At 36.7% G+C, this 20,382-nt stretch overlaps 1 protein-coding gene across 1 annotated transcript in view; it reads left to right on the forward strand.

Annotated features, from left to right (window-relative positions):
* LOC122801619 (immunoglobulin lambda-1 light chain-like) overlaps positions 1–20,382 on the forward strand; it is a 410,978-nt gene that overhangs the window by 204,103 nt on the left and 186,493 nt on the right. The window contains exon 3 of the mRNA XM_044071098.1: positions 4,529–4,888. Within this exon, the coding sequence (XP_043927033.1) occupies positions 4,529–4,888 (360 nt within the window). The remainder of the gene's footprint in view (positions 1–4,528; positions 4,889–20,382) is intronic.

A 20,382-nucleotide genomic window follows, 5' to 3' on the forward strand; every position in this document is an offset into this window, starting at 1 on the left:
CTTAAAAATGTTTTGTAATAGTTTTAAGCTTTTCACCTCTGACCTCTACTGAAAATGGACTTCTACCCAGTCAGACTTCCCTGGTAATCAAATGTCAGTAAATAAATAAAGGGAGAGATGGGTGACTCCGATGAGTGGTAAACTCTATTTTAGTTGTAAACAGGAGTAGTTGTCTTTTGAAAGGTTACTTTCTCAGCTCTTGTTGTCATTCTCTTCGTATCTGGGGGTTGCTTGTTAAATTTATTTTCCTACAGTTCATTTCAGTCTTACAAACTACAGCTACTAATGTACGCTGATTAGCATATATTTGGTTATGCTTGTTCTGGTGTTTACATGGCTTTGTTTCAATCATTCACAGTTGATACCTAACAAGCTGCAGTTACATCTTATTAATACCGCTTCTCAAACCTGTTCAACAGTATTATTTGTTTTACAAATTTTGATTAGCAAACTGGAGTCATTATAGTGGTGATAAACGACAATTTCTGTAGCAAAAAGAGCCACTTAGGCAAATGTGTCTGAGTATTCTGTCTTGACATATCTAGCAGTAAGCTGAAAAAAATCAGAAATATAAAAAAATAACTTAACCCCCCTCTTTCAGAAAAAAAAACTATCCAAAAAGAAGTTCTGTAAGTATGGAAAACACATTTTGCATGCCAATGTCTATGGTAGCAGTGGTGAGAAGGAGTGCTGGGAAGGGAGAGGTGTAACCCCTTGAGGAATATCATTGAAAACATGGTACTAAGGAACCTGTTAATGAATGCAAGAAGGTATTCTGACATGCTACTACCTACGCTTGAATTCCAAAATAAATTAGAACCAGAAAAATAAAACAGATCACAATAATTTCAAATGATTTACAATCAATGGGTGGCATTTATCAGCATGTTATGCAAAATCCTTTGCATTTTGTGTAAAAGAAAAGTATGCTTGCATTGGAAACATGGGCCTCCATTTTCATAAACATAGTGTGCCTGTGCATTGCATGCATCATGCATACCATGTTTAGTATACTATTAGCAGTTATTATAATTCATGGAAGTGAATCAGATAGTCCATGTCAGGGTATAATACCTATCCTGATTTTATGAATAGCTCACAGGAGTGCCTAGTGTATCACTGAGTACTAGGCATTCTAAAATTCTAAATAACCAAAAAGCATTCTGCAGATTTGATCAAACCATCAAGTGATTTATTTATCACAATAAAAGAGCTCTTCAGAATGCTGCATCAGACAATGGCCTCACATTTAAGCAATACACAGATCACATGATCTCACAACCAACAAATAATTTACACCATAGCAAAACAATAATTAGTGATGAACAGAACACATTTAAGTACCAAAAACAGGCTCTTTTCAGTTGTATCTATTACACCCCAAATTAAATCTTATGACTCTAGCACAGGATAAAGCATGTTTAGCTAAGTGTTTTTTTAATCAACCTCTTTTAATACTGTAAATATGTTCACTAACCTGTTCAAAGAGACATCTAATGGTTTTAACTATATAAAATGCATCACATTTTTATTTATTTTTATTTTACATTTGTTGACCGGGATAGTCCGACTGGATGCATGTCCATTTTCAGTGGAGGCCCGGGGAGAAAAGCTACAAGGGTAAGGAGATACAGCATTACATAATACCAGCATTACATATTACAGACTATTTACAGAAATTACATAAGTAAGAAAGTTAAACAAGTTCCACAGGTTACAGTTAATCCTGAACACAAGCCAGGATTAAATTAAATTACACAGTAAACTGGTTAACAGATTTTTACACATTCTAGAGAGAGTTAGCCAGGCTTGATACATTGACATGTAAAACGAGATGCAATATAAATAATTCCCTTGGTATTACAATTGCTAAATTACTGAATTTTAACTATCTGCCCTGAAATAGTCATGCTAGCACCTTCTTGAATATATTTACAACAAGAGAATGTACCACATTTAAATGTGCCAACCCTCTTTAAAGAAGAAGAAGGAGATGAACCATCTAAATAACTGACCCTTTAGAAAGGCCCTTATTTTCCCTTTTCTAAAAGTGGCCAGGAGATATCGACCAAATTTGTCACCTATAACTGGGTCAACTGAAAATGTAGACCAATGTCTATGTACAGCTTGTTACAATGTATCACTGTATCACTGTTTAATTTATAGGTTAAAACCAAGGATCTATCAAGTTTAACCTCTGAATTAATTTTTTACTTCCCATCAAGGGGACATACATTTTATTAAAATGTTTAATAATAGCTGTGTTGTAAATGTCATCCAAAAAAAACTTCCTGAATAATCACGATTCATAAACATTCTTTTAGTATTATCCATTTCTACCAAAATATGTCATTGTTAGTGACCATCCTGGCTAACCTCACTATTTGGCCCTTGACCAATCAATGGCAACTATAAAAATGCAATAAATAATTAGAGTTGGTGGGTTTCTGAGAAATCGTAAACTCAAAACCGTCCAAAGTTTTACAAATAGTGACATCTAAATAATTTATTTCTTTAAAACTGCAATGGTGTGTAAATGTTTACATTAGTTGTAACGCATAGTCAATTAACTAATTTAATTCGTCATATGGTTTATTCCACAGTATAAAATGTATACATTAAAAAAAGACATTTGTATTTCAAGCTAGTACTTGCCCACCCTATCAAAGATTGCTATCACAGTACAGACAGAGAGAAAGTGATATGGGAATCTTAAATGAAAGACCTGTTTTTAATTAAATCTAGAAAAAGAGGCTGCTGTTAGAAAAAGGACAATTAGAAGGGCATATAAAATATTGCATAACTGTAGGAATCCCTCAGAAGAGGTCAGAAAAGATTGAGAATAGAAATTAGATATACAATTCACAAAGAAACAATGAAAGGACATATGTATGGCTGCCAAATATGCAACAAAAATCTAGAAGATTTAGGATATTTGCCTGGAAGTGTTTGCATAGATACTTTTATATTCCAGCCAGACCCTAAAGTATTTTCCTCAGGTACTCAGCAAATATTGAAGAGGCAAACCTCAAGGGCATTTACTAAGAAATACATTAGGTTACTCTGTATAGAAGAGACTGAAGAAAATAAATGGCCAAACCACTTGGGGGGGGCACTCAAGGAGAATGCACCTAAACATGCTAGATGCAGACGAAAGGCATCTGGTCGACATCTCTTTAGTCAACAAAATTTAGGTATTCAATACCACACAATTTTCTGGGTTGGTAAATATGCCCTTTCCTCAACACTGAGCAATCTTGGAGTTAGTATATATAAGTTGCAGGGGGTGTGGAGGCAAAAGGGAGGCTTGACCCCATGAAAAATTATGTTTCATTTTTTTTTTAATTTATGTTTTGCAGACACTGAGATTGTTGTTCAGCACGTGTGGAGTTGTGTGTTGACATTTTCAAAGTCAATGGTTTCCTTCCACACACTCAGACACACACACACACACACACACACACATATATATATATATATATATATATATATATATATATATATATATATATATATATATATATATATATATATATATATATATATATATATATATATATATATATATATATATATATATATATATATATATATATAGCGAGAGAGAGAGAGAGAGATAGTCAGCATAAGGATGGAAAGGGATGAGCAAGGGTAAGGCACTATGACTAAAGTTTGATATTTTAGTGATGGAAATTCAGCAGTATGATCAGTAAATTGTTAAATAATTTTTGTAAAGAGGCAAAGCACTGCCCAGAATGAGGTTGCATGTGTGCCCCCAAACCACTGTTAATTAAAATTAAATACATTAACTAAAATGATCACTGCATCTCTGAGACAAGTGAATTTTTATGGTATAGCAGTTCCAGTCTTAAAACATAAAAGACCAAATCACACATTTCTGACAGCATATTCAAGTACAATCAGAAATGACTAACAGTTAAACTTGGTACTCTGCAAATATATAGGGGCTATCTATAGCATCTGAGTGGCATGACAGAGTAAACATCTTCCATCACATCTGCTTTTCAAATGTAATAAATACAAACTCAACATATCATGCTTTGCTTTAGAACAACTTTTCTACAATTCTCCAGAACATTCATTTAAGTGCTGATGTTACTGTCGTCAAGCTTTTGTGTTGTGTTATGTCATTTTTAATTGCACAGTGAAGTGATTAAAAAAATAAAATAATACATGGGTTTACTCTAACGTATTCTTTCATGCTGTCTGAAACTTATACTGCTTATGAATACAATCAGTAAACACTCTTATTTTATCTTCATGTATTACTTTGTTATATTTTGCATTTGGTGTACTTGTGCATCTTCTAATGCTGAGCTTGATATGTTTTCTTGACAATAGCCAACTATTCTGTGGAAGTTATAATAGAATAAAAATTCAAAGTCATAGACCTTTATATCTAACAATTTTTCTGTTTTTTTTTTTTTTTCCTTTTTCATAAAAGAGCCTTAACGTTGTCTTAAATTACTGTATTATTACATTACTGGTTTGCTTTTTTCACTTGCAGCATGCCTTCCAAGTTTCACAAGGACAATGGAGACAGAGCGCATTACAGTATTTAAAGGAGATAATGTTAGTATAAACTGTACGTTTACTGACAAAATGCCAGAAGGAATGACAGCAAAGCTAATGAGAGGAAACCACAATGAAACTCGTTGTTACTTCATGTGGCAACATTACGAAAAGAAAACTAATCACTGTAAAGATACAGACTTTGGATGGGACCCTGACAAGAAACAGGTGTATTTTATAATGAAAAACATCTCACTTAATGACTCTGATATTTATTCCTGTGACGTAGAACAAGTTATACCTCCACCTTCAATAAAAATCACAGAAGGAAATAAAACATATGTGAGAGTGTTCGGTAAGTGAAGAACAGTTCTGTGTAGCTGCTTTCAGATTTGCATCACAAAAAAAATCTGGAATAATCCTTGGAAATTTGGTAAACTTTGTGATACATTCTGCATTTTTCATATACTTCAGACCTACTTTAGTTACTGAATGGACTCACATTCACTCCAAGCATGCCACCAAGTGCTAAGGCCACCGCTTCTTGGGCTATGGCTTGTCTGTTAAAGCTGGACAGCAGTTATATTTGTTGTACCAATATGTCTTATTACAATTTTCTAACATGTGACTGCTATGTTATTATACTTTTACTGCCAATTAATTGATTTAGCATCTTAGTTTTAATATTTTGCACAACAAGGAGACGTTTTTTGTAGAAGCTGTTCTGAATTTTTGCAACATTCAGTCTAGAAAAACTAAGGCTACTTGCTATTATCAAAATTCTAATTCAAACTCTCATGTTTTACATATATTAGGCCTTTTATTCATTTAAACAAATAGGCATAATTTTCCCCTAATTGTGAAACATGTTTTTGTCTATGTTTCCAATAGTATTATTTTTTATAATTGCTAGATTTTGTTACTAGACAAATTTGCAACTTTACTTGCTGCTTAACATTTGGGTTTTGTTTAGGTTGTTCTTTTTTCATCACTATACATTGTATAATATTTGTGTTTTGGAGTTTTTAATATATATGTATATATATATATATATATATATATATATATATATATATATATATATGGGTTCCTATTACAAGACCAAAGAAGCAGTCTTTCGAATGTGTCTTGGTCGAACTTAAAAGACTGAAAAGGTAAAATATCGAAGCAGCTTTTAAGCAAATTCTTTCCCTGGGAAAGAATTCACTTGGCCACTTTGTTACTTTGTCGTTTTCCGCACTGTAGTGCGATCTTGGAGTTGGTATATTTAAGTAGGGGGCAAAGCCCCCCACATTGGGGGTGTGGTGAGCACAGCCTCCCACTTAATGTGTTTTCTTTTTTTTTTTTTTTTTTTTTGTTGGAACAGTGACTTTTTTCCCTTGGAAAAAAAAATCACTGTTCTGACAGTTCGACATTGTAAGTTTTGCTTACTTAGGGTCGATTAATCACCGTTCGCTTTTTTAAGCATTCGTGATGTAATGTAGACCCTGTATATATATATATATATATATATATATATATATATATATATATATATATATGTATGTGTGTGTCTGTGTGTGTGTGTGTGTGTGTGTGTGTGTGTGTGTGTGTATATATATATATATATATATATATGTATCTGTGTGGGTGTATATATATATATATATATATATGTATATATATATATATATATATATATATATATATATGTATAAAGATATATATATATATATATATATATATATACATATATATATTTATATACATATATATACATGTCCTCCCCGCTGTTGGGTAGCATTCGAAAGACATGCGTGCGTAAATGGGCGTGCCTTCGTTGAAGGTTGGGCGTTGAGCTGGCACCTCGGCATTTTGTAAAAAAAAACTACTGACAATCATTAGCAGACTGGAGTTCCACTGTGGCGACCCCTTACCAGGAAAAAGCCAAAAGACAAACAACAACATATATGATTCAGCTTTAATTAGTAATGTATAAACTGATTAATTTATTAACTTAATTAATTCATTTGTAAACTCCCAATGTTTAAGTTCTTTACCCACAAAGCATCTTTTTAAAAAATATCCAGTTGTGTTTTAGATTTCCTACACAATTGATGAATCTAGTAAATATTAAACAGCTTAAAGAGCAAGTTACAAGTAGACAAGCAGATACCACATAGTGGTATCTACATAACTTAATAGAATGCCTACATTTTGATTTTGCACCTACTGATGTGAATACTGACTTTAGATAATGGCCACTGTTGATGTGATGCCTCAATCCCATGTGAAGATTTGAAAAAATGGGGTTGATGCTGACAATGAAGCGATAACATGACTGTGGATGTTGGAAGCCCATACATACAACAGCAGTATGTATTCTCTTTATACTGCTGGGGCCTGCTTGCATTTAATTAATTGGTTATTGAGTCAAATTCCTTCCTGTTTTCTTTTGTTACTTTAATCTCTTGGGTACCAGTGGCATGACCAGAGATCCAGCCCTTCTGGTAACCATCACACTTATTTGGGGAGTAGGACAAACCCAAGGACCATTGGACTTCTCCATGACATACCAAGGTGAAACACTGGCTGGCAATGGTGGAATTTAAACCACTATGCTACTTTGGTACATGATGGCATTGGTAAAATATCAGAATAGAACATATTTAGCTAGTAAGCAGCTTTGTTATCAAAGCTGTGTGCATTCTGTCAGCTACTATGCAAAATATACAGAGGTATAATTTTGCATAGCCGTTTGTTTTGCATTTTTAGTGAGAAAAAAGGGAGAAAGATTAGGGCAGGCAGAAATGAACTCTTCTGACACCCACACTCAAATGTCAGTGCCACAGCCAGCTACAAATTTCAAAACAGCAGGAATCTAGCAGCCAGTATGTCCATAGAAGAGATGGTAATAACTTTCTGTGTGGTTGGAATGCATCCTGGAGATAGCCAAATATGTGCCATGGGTGTGCAGATAGCAGAAGACTGAAAATGCTCTGTTCCATTCCAGGAAGGCCTCAAAATGAAATGGAATTATAAAGACAGGCCCTTGAGATGAAGCATATGGGACTCACAGCAGCTGAGTGAATGCAACTGCTGGAGATGTAAAGAGAGGGACACAAGATGTGGAGGGAGAGATGTAATATCAGTATAAGAAAGAAATGATCTTCCTTCACCATTGGCATGTCAGTCATGTGGTGGGGAATTCCAAACCCTAGGTGCACAGGGCAGTTGAAAACTATTTTCCTTTATTTATTTTTCAAAATCTTTTGGATTTCTAATACTGTGACAGAAATGAACTCCGGGGTATGAAGTTTCTGAAGTTAGCATTGCTTCAGTCTTTGTTGTTTGTAAGAATGACCTTCTCAGCATCCACAGTATACTCAGAATTGCCTCTTTCTGCAGATCGTATAGAGCTACACATATCTGTAGCATGCTTAAATATGCTTAAAATGTATAATTTAACCTTGTTGCTCATATTACAATTGACATAATCTGTGTGTCTTTATTCCATTTTGCTTTTGTTTCTGCATGCATATCCTGGTATTTTATGACTTTATTTCTCTTGGTAAACAGAACACTTTTTGTTCACTAACACTAGGTGTCATTATTTCACTTATTAATGTTATTTTCATCCTGTTTTTCTTTAGCTACTGTATCTGTTTTTCTTGAGTCTTCTTTTATGTATTTATTTTATTTATTTAATTAGTTAGTTAACATTTGTTTACCAGGAAAGTCCGACTGGGACAGAGCCCATTTTCAGTGGAGGCCTGGGAAGAATTGCTTCAGACACATAACTTTGGAATGTGGGAGGAAACCGAAGTACCTGGAGGAAACATCCAGAAGGCACCCCAGCTGAGAACTAAACTGGAGAACCTCTTGCTCTGAGGTGACAATGCTAACCTCTGCACTACTGCATCTCCCTTCTTTCTTAATATGTGTCATTAGATAATACCACATGATCGAAATGTATTCATTTTTTGTAATATTTTTGGATTTTGTTTCCAATGTTTCTCAGCTGCATGTATGTTATAGTTTTGCACAATACTTAATACAACAGTCCTGCCACATTATTGTTTCTTTCAGTGTATAGATCCTTAACCATGAGTATAATGCAAACAGCAATGAGATGTGCCACTGTTTCTAGTTTTGTACTATAGAACATACATTTGGCTGTATCTCCCACTTTTTCAATAAATTGTGGTTGTTCCATGAGTTGTGTGTATTTTACACTAGAAATGTAGGCTTTCCACTACTCTTTCTTATTCTTCTGATCATGTTCTTAATATTCGTTCTTTTGTTTTCTGGCATTTTCTGTTGCTGTCTAACTTTTGTCTACTTTGGGTTTGATTTCTCCTCCCACTCTGTTCCAAAATGCTTCTGCTAATTTGATTTCATCTTAAACTTTTTTCTTCATGGTTTAGAATTTTAACTATGTTTGAAAATGATAATGTCAACAAATATGTATGCAGTCCCAGGACTGCAGGCCTGTACAAAAGTCATTTTCTAGGAAGCCCATATATCCTTCAGACCATGGGGTATTTAATCTTGCCATACACTGTATATATCATTTGACAGGCATGAAGCAGTTTGCATGTCCAACTGATTCAGTGCTTTTATTGGGCTAGGCAGTCAGAACAGGAAGAGCAGGCTCATGATAACTTGACCTTTATTCCTAGATGTCAAGGTAGTATTAGCTTTAGTCTTCTAACATACTGTTTGCTAAACTTTGTTCTCAATTGTTCATGCTTTATTGCTGCCCTTCATCTGTCTTCAGATATTCCCTCAGTCCCTACTATTCAAGCTCATTTATATTACATTTCTGACTCAGGTTGATATTTTCTTAGTGCTTCAGTCTTCCTACTGTAAATACTGCTTTTGAACATCTGTCAAAGTTAAACATCATTCATGTATCATCTGAGAAAGTTCTATTTGAAGTTGTGCTTTCAAGTCTGATGACCCATAGTCTTAAATCACCTACAAAAAGTAGATGAGATATCACTAGGTAGGCCAAGCTGTAACCATAGCCTAGTCTGTTGCATAAACAGCTCAGTCGGGTAAGGTCTGGACATGGCAGCAGAGGTAACAATGAAACTACTTGCAGTATACCTCAATCTATGTCATACTTGGGGTCTGCTCATTTTTAAAGCTCTTTTTTTATGGTCCTGTTTAATGATAGGTGATCCTTTGTTCCATATGATTTTCTTTCATTCCCCTTCTTTCCTGTGCCATGACTGATTTTTTTTCTAAGTTGACTACAAATGTTGTCTACATCTATTCTGCTGTACCATTTATGTATACTCAGAAGACAAGTAATTTGCCTGTAGTTGTTATGTTGGCTTATAGGTTCATTCTTAAGGAGGAATATGTTTTTCCTGTTGTTAGCCAAGCTGTTGCCCATTCAGGATGTGCATATAAATAATTTTTACTTGGGGCTAAATCATTATGCAAAGATGATAAAAAACCTTTAGCCAGAGGTTAAGTACTGCATCTAGACCTGAAGATTTGCATTTAGGAGCTTTTCTTAATTTTGTGCATTTTCTCTAAATGCTACTTCATTCCATTGTATACCCTATGTTCTGACACTTCTTACTGCTTCTTTTTAAGTCTTCTATTCATTCAGCATCTTTATGTTCCGTTACATCTTTTTAAATAATTCTCCATTTTTGTGGCATTATTCTTACTATTGTTTTTTTTACCAATTCTCTGTAAAACTTTTTGTGTCCTCAATGAATTGCTTGTTTTGCACTTTTATATTTTTCTGCTTATGTTGATATTTTGTTTTTTAATTGGAAAAGGTGTGTAATCAACACCAAGATGGCCAAGTGCAGTGGTTGAGGTTTCTAACTCCTTTGCTCATGAGAAAAATAAAGTTTCTAAAGTTACAGATGTTGATTCTTGAAATGAAGCTAAAGTTATGTTTTAAACTAACTTGTGAACTGTATAGATAAACAATCAAAGAGCACAGAAGAAAGGCAAATGGCAATGTGCTGAAGATAGTGTGGAAATCACCACTTACTTTCATAGATGTGTAAGTGGATATACCACTGCCACATTTAAAATGCTTAGAGATCTTTTGGGTAGGGTACAAGCCACCAGTGTTCTGTCCAAGGACATGAGGATTTGGTTGGCAGACCAGGAGTGTAACACTCCTGAGTGGATGGAGAGGAAGGAGAGTCCTTCCAAGCTAACAGGTTACCACTGCATAAGAAGAGGGTACCCAACACTACACGTGGATATAAATGAACACGTGGGTGGCAGCCTATCCCATCATTACATGTTCCACAGGAAAAAAGGAAAGCATGGTTTCTAGTATGTGCTCCAATTTTGGGTTTCTCTGTCCACTTAGGCAGGATGAAGAAGAAGAACAGTCTTAGGAACCAGGGCAGGAACTGCAGCAGTGGTGGGTTGTCTGGAAATACCAGCTATATCAAACTAACACAAGAATCTGTAGGCTATCCTGGTAGAGGAGAGAAAGGCTATTGTCATGGGTGACATGGCCTCAAACATAACCATAGTTAAGTCTGCAGTGGTCAAAAAGGAGCAATAATTCCCTAAACAACCAAATCCAGTCAGGGCCTTGGGAGGAAAAACTTTTCAGGTACCATTTGCCAAAATTTATTTGGATTGCAAAAGGGGAAAGGGGACAAGCAGGTAGCTGTGTTTGAGGATATCCCTGCAAATGTCCTAAGAGGGAATGACTTTTCACAATGCAGTCCTTCATGTATACACAGGTACATGTAGTCATGCATGGAGGCAAATGCATGGGGGCATGGTAGTACAGTGGGGAAACCTAGCTAAGGTAAGCATGTTCATCTGGGGCTGGTGATATAGCTACTTCAGAGGGGATCTGGTGTTTAGTAGCAAACCAGAAACTGAGCTACAGCAGGGAAAGGTACTGGGCTTCCCATGACATGCTTACTTTAAGAGAAGTAGTAGGTAGTAGTAGTTGTAATCATAAATAATTTGTTTCATCACTGACAGGATGTACCAGATTGTCTTTTGAAAGGGAGCTGTGAAGGGTCCCCAAGAAGGAGATGAGGCAAGCTCAGCTCTCAGACGCCACCAAGGAGACTGTTGATACCAAAAGGTGGAGGGAGACCATATATTGCGAGAAAGGTTTGTTGTACAGAAACTGGTCCCCAAAAAGATGACTAGAGGAAGAAGTAATACAGCAGGTCATACAGACTAAAAGCACACGAAAAATATTTTTTTTTTTGGAGAATTTCTATTGGCCAGGAATTTCAAAACATGTAACAAGGTATTGCTGAACATGTGAGCAATGGCTAACAAGGCAGGAAACAAAGCAAGGTTGCTTTGATGCCTTTGTCTGTTGTTTAGGAACTGTTTCAGAGGATAGCTATGGACATGACCTTTGTGTAATCCAAGCTACACCGGAAAAATATCCCTTGGTGTAGTGCATTATACCACTAGATATCCAGAAGTCATCTTCTATTGAAGTAGAGAAGCTGGCAAATGATTTGATAGACATTTTATGCAGGGTATGGTTTCCTAAATAAATACTGACAGATATTATCTGCCACCTTCTTTACAGGCCTGTTTGTGGACGTTTTATGGAGTAAAGCATTTGAGTACTATCCTACCATACACAGACAAATCACATCTGCATACCAGTTTGAGAGAAAATGGAACAAATACCTGTCCCATTTACTATTTGTGTAAATTAATGTGTCCCAGGAATCCACATTTTTACCCTTTGAACTGTTTTATGGCCACAGAGGAGAACACCCCTGGATTTAATTTGTGATGAGTAGGAAGGTCACTGTGATTCCTACAAAGAGTTTGTTGTAGAGTATACCATCAATTTCAGGACATAGATTAGAAAGATTATGAGGGCTACCCAGAAGCACCAGGCAAAAGCACAACGCAGCAGAATGTCTGGTATGATAGGATAACTGGATACATTGCCAGAGTATTCTGTTGGGTAGCAGGGAAGCAGGGCCAGCCTTATGCATAGGCCAACTAAGCGAATGCCTAGGACACTGTGGCACCATGCTTGGAAGGGCACAGTTTCCCTAGTTATTTATTTATTTATGTTTTAGAGCAAAGAACCATGTTGTTTATTTGCTCTAAAAATAAATAAAATATAGTCCCCTGCAACAGGAAAAAGCACTTGATCCACAGTGTGATGGACGCCCTGAGGGGATACTGTACTTGACTTGACCATTCAAGTCAATAATACCAGTGTAGATGTAAGTGTTACAAGGTCACAGAGCACAAACCTCACAATGTTCAAATGGAAGGCGTGAAGTGAGCTGAGCATGGTCTTCAGCATGATGCTTTTTTTAAAATAATACAATTTTTGCTCATGGCTGTATAATGATGAATTCTAGACAGTGAGATGAATGGTACAACCATACAAGATGGAAGAAGCAGTGATGTAAGTGTTATGTATTTTTTTCTGTCATGGTGGCAGTGATCAACCAGATACTTTCTGCAATGTTTATTGTAGACTTCCATTTTGTGATTTGTGTGGAACAGCTTAGAATGCTGTAATATGTGGCAAGTTAACTTGTCTGTCTGGATAGAAACTAGCAAAGGTGAAACTTATTTCACGGTCATCCAACTTCATGGCTATAACTGCTGGGTGGGGGTTGGGTATACCCTTCAAATGTCCCTGATTTTAGTTTAAAATTTTGTTCTGTTCTTCCCAAATCTCCAGTAAAATGTAGTTTTGGTAGAAGAGGTAGTGGATTACACCTAATAAATAATGACAATAATTGGAGTTTGACTTCTTCTGCTTCAGAAAATACATGTTATTTCACAATTTCTTTTTCTCTCAACTCTTCATGTTAATATTACTAAATTGTAAAAAGTGACCCTGATTATTTTTAGATTTGTTGAGAGCTACAGGTGTCTGGATGAAAGTAACTGAACCACTTGTGACTTGCTCAGTTTTACAGTGCTTTCTCAAATAAAAGGGGGAGGGGGTAAAATGCATCACAGAATACCCAGACCTTCAGAGCATCTAAGATGATGGTAACTTCCACACACAGAGGCTACAAGTAGATTTTGACACAGTCTTAGTAGTGGCCTCTGCCCTGAACCCCATCTAGTCTAAAACCAGCCCTGCTAAGAGATGTACACAGATGGTCACTCTAGCTTGCATAGGGAGCTGGGGATGATGTCATTATGTTTTAGCTTTCCCCAAAACCTCAGGTCACTGTTGTTTGTCAAGCTGGGGTTCGTGGGATCATTATTTCTTTACTTTTCCTCATAAACTTCAGAGGGGTACACAGAGGGTCACAAAGTGTATGCAGGAGCAGTATACTATTGAAAAATAAACTGGAAATATTATTGTATTTTTTTTCATTTTTCTCACAATTTAACAGAGTCTTTAACAGATAGGGTGTGTTGAAAGAATTCAGGGAGAACCAAACTAGAAGAGCATAACCAAATTTCTTCCTTTAATTATGTTTTTTTATTCAGGCCATCATTGAATGAAAATGTTGTTTAAAAACACTGTAAAATGCACCTAATAGCGTCTAGAATCCCCATGGTTCTGGGGGTCTTGTGGACCTTATACCTTAGCTTAATGCAATTATTTCTACCACATTTATTACAGTGTAGTCCTGTCATTTAGGGTGTATTGAAAGGACACGGGGAAAACAAAAGTTGGAAAGCAAGACTGAATTCCTTATCTTAATCATGGCTTTTGTTCAGACCATCATTGAATGAAAAAGTTGTTCAAAAAATATAAAATGCACCTCACAGCATCTAGAACCTCATGGTTTCTGGGGGCCTTGCAGCCCCTAGACCCCTGTCTTAATGTGTGGGGGGGACACTGTGGAGCCCTAGGGCTCCAGCTGAAACTAAGGCCAACCCTGCAGGGAATGGTGCTTACTCCTGTTGGGCACAACAAGTTGCAGGCAGCATAAGAAGATCCTTTTACCACTGTGAAGAAGGTGAGGGATGTTAATTACATGGCACAGATTAAATCAAAAAGTACTACAAGGAAAAGTTGGGGCTTACTGTATACAAAATGTTAAGCATAAAACAAATATAATACAAAATAGCCTTTATTATACATATGGTAGAGTTGTGAGGCACAGAAGCAGAACCTGTACCATGTTAACCTGATGAAGTTCAAGCAGCTATAGCCTACTAGGTTCAAGACATTGAGTAGTATTACAAATGCTTGGGGATATGCTTACTGCTAAGCCAGAGAATACCCACCTGGTGGAACACCATGTGGATACAGGAACCCAGCAGGCATCTAACAAGCCACTTGCAGGGTTCTTGGAAGAGTTAGTCAAGCCCTGAGAGAGGAATTGCAGGGCATATAGAACTGAGTGTAATACAGGAATTTAATGATGTCTGGGCATCGCAGTGCCAAATAAAGAAAGAAGCATCAGATTCTGTAAGAACTACTGAAAACTAAACAGTCACACAGAGTCAAATGCTCATCCCATGTCCAGAAGCTTTTGAACAGTTGGCTTGGGCTAAATATTTAATTACTATTGATTTGACCAAGCTTACTGGGAGATACCATTGACACCTGCAGACAGGGATAGTTTAGCATTTCTGACCCTCTTTGAGTAGTATAAGCTTGCAAAATGACCTTTGGAATAAAGAATGCCCCTGCAACTTTCTAGAGGCTTGTAGATCATATCCTAGCAGGAACAGGAGATTATGTCCTAGCTTATCTGGATAACATTGCCATCTACAGCCAGTCGTGGGTAGAACAAATTCAAAATATCATGGAAGTGTTGGAAAAACTGCAAACATATCTTATCTGGGTTATAGAGTGAGTGATGTTAAGATTTTACCAGAAATAACCAAGCTCAACTTTACTTGGGCATAACCCCTTCTTACTACCAAACTACAGCTGCGAGTATTCTTAGGGGCAGCAGATCACTATAGAAAGTTTATTTCACATTACATAACAATAACTACTCCCCTTAAAGATTCACTAGAACAAACAAATCATATAAGGTTGTCTAGACTGCAGCCTATGAGCAGGCCATTCATTACATTGAACCTTTTCCCCAGTTAGTCTTGATTGCTGTCAATCAATTGTGCAAAAAGATGCTTACAATGTTGGCAGTTCTTCACAGAGAAACATGAAAATTGCCATATTGTGTACTTGATCCTCAGACCAAAACCCAGAGTGGAATCTAAAGCAGCTGTACAGAAGGGTCTGCACATAGCCTGAACATAGTCTGAGCTCTGCAAAAGCTACAACACTACCTGTACAAAAAAAAATGTTGACCAGTGTTGCATATCGAAGTGCCTTGAAGTGGATGCATAGGGCAAGTTGTCAGAACTCCTAGATGATGTTTAGCCTTGCAGCCCTGAAAATGGCTTTATAAGCACAGGAGCAGTGCTGCTAATGCCATGCATACAGAAAACTTTTGCTTGGGGTGAAAATTGTGATGCCAGGGTAGGGAAACTTATTTAAAATGCAGTTATTTTTTTCTTTCTTAATTTTGACAGTTAACTTGATTGGTAAACAAATATTTGAGCTCTGTAAAAGTTACAGTATGTGTGTTTCCTGTGTCATGAAAATACGTGCAATCTATATATGTACACACTGTTATTTGAATTTCTATTTCATAGTGGTTTTGCATATAATTATTATTGTTAGCATTGTTACTGTTTTGGAGCTTGTCTCCCCGGGCCTCCACTGAAAACATACTCCTGACCCAGGCGGACATTACCCAGTTAACAAATGTATTAATTAATTAAATAAATAAATCATGTATCCTTTCTCTGTTGATGGAAAAACATAATAGAGGAGAGGAAAGGAAAATGAATAAAACCAGTAACTGAAATGTAAAGTGTACCTTTATGTTGTTGCAAGACTACAAGAACGGAGCCTGCATGTGAGTGATAGGGGAATTCATATAACTAGACTAAAAAATCTCTTAGCCCAGAACTGTGAAAAAGGGTGGATGCAAACAGTTAATTATGAAAGCAGTTAACAGTTCTATGTAAAATCCTGTTTACTGTTGGTTAGTCTTTTTTATTGTTCTTCAGTTTCTGTGAAAAATAACTGATATAATCACCCTGCTTTCCTTGGGAAAGAAATAATAAGGAAAAATAGATATACTTGAAGCTACAGCTAAAGTCAGTTAATCCTGCTTGGGTGACCATGGTGAGCCATATGCATTTATATTGCTGTGAAATCTGCATTAGCCTGATTAATATTGTTACTGCTTAGAATAGTTAGGGACAGTATTTCTTTGGGATTGAGTCAGTTAAGTTATGTAGCTATTATTTGTTAAGTGTATTTTAAGTATTAGTGCACATGGAATGGAGATGTTGTTTCTTGTACTACCTTAACTTCTTTATTGTTTAAGTAAAGTATTTTATTTAGTCACTTCAAGGATCTTATGGCTGGGTATTTGGTTATTTACCATTGTTTATTATCTGAGGAGAGGAAATTATTTTGCATTGAAAGTTGACAAACTGTGGTATGCATTTCCAACAAAGCCAAACTGCTCAAACACATACTACCAACAAGGCATCATTTTTAGAATGACAGGAAAATGATGTTTTGATTATTTTACAGTGGTGATAATACTACCTTACCAGAAAGAAAACTGTGGATAATTGGAGAATTCTCCCAGCCATGTGTGTGCATGTGTGTGTGTGTGTGTGTGTGTGTGTGTGTGTGTGTGTGTGTGTGTGTGTGTGTGTGTGTGTGTGTGTGTGTGTGTATTTGTGTATTTCTGTCTGTGTGAAAAATAGTAATTTGTTTTAAAGGCAGTTACCATTGTTATGAGGCCATGGTGAGCAATGTGAAGGTAGTTTACAGAGAAAGAGATTGCTGACAAAAGGGCTATAGTAATAAGCCAAACACTATGCTTTGTCAGTGGATAGCATACAGTCCTATGCTAGGTGTGGATTTTGAAAGTCCATATCCAGGATAACAATGCATATTCCCTTTATGGTCTTGGAGCTATAATGCATTTGGTGAACTGTTTTTACAATAAAATTTGTGTGTACTTTTTTTTTAACTTTAACCTGTTGGGTACCAGTGGTGTGATGTGATTTGACTGACTTCCCTCTGGTCTTCATAACTATGTGGAGCAGTGGAGTGCATTGTTGGAAAATATCCCCTGTATATCACATGCCTAAGTGGTACACAGGTTGACAGTGGTAGGAATCAAACATCTACGAGGTCAACCAGGTTCATCACACTGTTTTTGAGAGATGTTAGGTAATCTCTTGTGACTAAGGGACAGTCGTTAATGTTTTGTGTTTTATGTACAGTGGATAATGTTCTGTTTTGGGGGACAGTGCTATTCTTCTGTGTCTATGAGATGGCTGGCAATGATGTATTTCTGGGGAGCAATAAGAAGTGTTGTCTGTGAAGGGAAAATTGGTAATGCTCTGTGTCTGATGAGCAAAGAATAACACTATGTGTCCAGATTGCAATGGGTAATGTTCTGTAATGGAGAGGCAGTGTTGTGTCTAGGGGCAATGATTAACATCCTCAGTCCAAGTTACTATAAAAAAATATTTGGTGAGTGAAAGGTAATGTTCTGGGAGGGTAGACAGTGATTAATGTTATGTGCATGAGGGATAATGGGTAATGCTTTTATCTGAAGGAAATTGGTATTTGTCTGTACCTGAGACTTTTGTGTAGACTACTGTATCTGAGAGACAAAAGGTAATGTTATGTGACTGAAGGATAATGGGTAAAGTATGTCGTAGGCACAGTGTATACTATTCTACATCAGAGAAACAGTGGGCAGTGTTCTGTGTCTGTGGGAAAATGGGTGATGTTCTTTCTCTGATGGACAGTGGGAAGTGGTCTGTGTCTGTGGGAAAATGGCTGGCATTCTGTCTCTGATGGAGAGTTGGATGTCTTCTGTGTCTGTGGAGAAAATGGCTGACGTTCTTTCTGTGATGGACAGTGGGCAATATTTTATTGTCTAAAAATAGTAGGAAATATTCTGTATATGAGGAACAATGGATAATGTTTTGTGTCCAAGCAACACCAAGTAATGTTCTGTGACTGATGGACATTGGTTAATGTTTTATGTTTGAGTTGCAATGCATAATATTCTGTGTCTGATTGACTCCAGGTATTTTTCTGTGTTTGAGGGACAGTGGGTAATGTTCTATGTCTGTCAGACAATTAGGTAGTGATTGGAATCTGAAGGGCAATAGATAATGTTCTGTTTCTGAAAGACAATGGCTAATGATCTGTATCTGAGGTACAGTGCATAATGTCCTGTATCTGAGGGGCAATGGCTAAAGTTTTATGTCAAGGATACAGTGAGTAGTTTCTGTATCTGAGGGACAATGGGTAATGTTCTATACCTGAGGGACAGTAGATACTGTTCTATATCTGAACTACATGTCAAATTCCAAAGCCTGATCATTAAGCACATGAAATCTGGATGAGTAATAGAAACATATATTTACAAAGCTGTTTGTTAATTTTATGTAACTTTGTAATGCAACAACTGAGTATTTATTTTATGCAGTACTATCTTTCTATTGCCAAGTGAATCTGCTTATCAACTATCTTACTCTACTGTTTTAATTGAGCTGTTCTCTACATGCTCTATAGTGAGCCTCAGTGGGCACTGGAAAGCGTCTAATGATAAGTCCATCATCCTGGTAAATAAAAAACTAGTAAAGAAATAAATAATTAAAAATAAATAAATATATTTCCATTAATCCCTCATGTATTTTCTAAACTGACTGTAGTGTATGTATATCGGGTCCATATGTTTGGTCAGCAATTGCTTTGGTAGACAGACAAAAGGTCAGGGGTTTTGGTCAAACATTCAGTTTATCGAACTGATGTTTTGCTGGGTGTGTGATTTTTTTCAAAACAGGAAAGTGGGATGTGTAGTAGGGATGAGTGTGTGTGTGTGTGTGTGTGCATGTGTGCGTGTGTGCGTGTGTGTGTGTGTGTGTGTGTGTGTGTGTGTGTGTGTGTGTGTGTGTGTGTGTGTGTGTGTGTATGTGTGTTCACATATGTAGTGAAAGTCCAAGCCATCTTGTGCACTGGTAATGTTATGGGAAGTTTTTTTTTTTAAATTTAAGTTACAGGTTAGAGGTAGTGGTAAATGGCAGGGTTAGGGTTAGTTAGCACATATTACTAAGGTGCAGTGGGGGGGTGAACCCTAATCCTGCCTCTATCTGAAACCTGCACCTTAAATTAAAAAAAATAAATAAATAAAATAAAATAAAAAACTTCCCATAACACTACCATCAGTAGTTCATCAGAAAATAAATTTGTTTCCTTTTTTCAATGTACTGTGTGCAATGATCTGGTGGATATCTGCAATAAATATACCCTATAACAAAAGAAAAAAATACTGTCCAGAACCAAGAAGGAGCAGGTGCCCAACTGGAAGCAATCTCTCATTAGTCTAAACAAGCAAATAAGAGCACTAGTGAAATCCTCAAAAGCAAACTTCGAGTCCATATTGGACACATCTACTAGAGACAACCATAAGGCTTTCTTCACATATGTCCGTAATCTCAAAGGTAGCACCCAGATCTGTTCAGAACTGGTGGTCAAGGACCCCACATATACAAATGCCGTGGATACAGCAAACTTGCTGGCTGACAGATTCAGTGACAATTTCACCCCTTTGCCCCCCCCCCATCAATAAATCAGGACATTCCCAGTACCTGCCTTTCCCCTTATATCTAGGGATCAAGTCATCACTGCTCTCTCAAAGGCAAAAAATACAGCCTCCATGGGACTCGATAACATCCCACGCTGCATCCTACATGAACTCAGACAGGAACTTGCAGCACCATTTGGCACCCTATTCAACCAAAGCCTGAGTGCTGGCTTTGTAACAGCTGAGTGGAGAACAGCCACTGTCATCCCTTTACACAAAGGTGGTGCATCCACTGATCTGGGAAATT

This window comes from Protopterus annectens, chromosome 5.part0 (assembly GCF_019279795.1).
Source record: "Protopterus annectens isolate FY-2018-M chromosome 5.part0, PAN1.0, whole genome shotgun sequence".
Taxonomy (NCBI): domain Eukaryota; kingdom Metazoa; phylum Chordata; order Ceratodontiformes; family Protopteridae; genus Protopterus; species Protopterus annectens.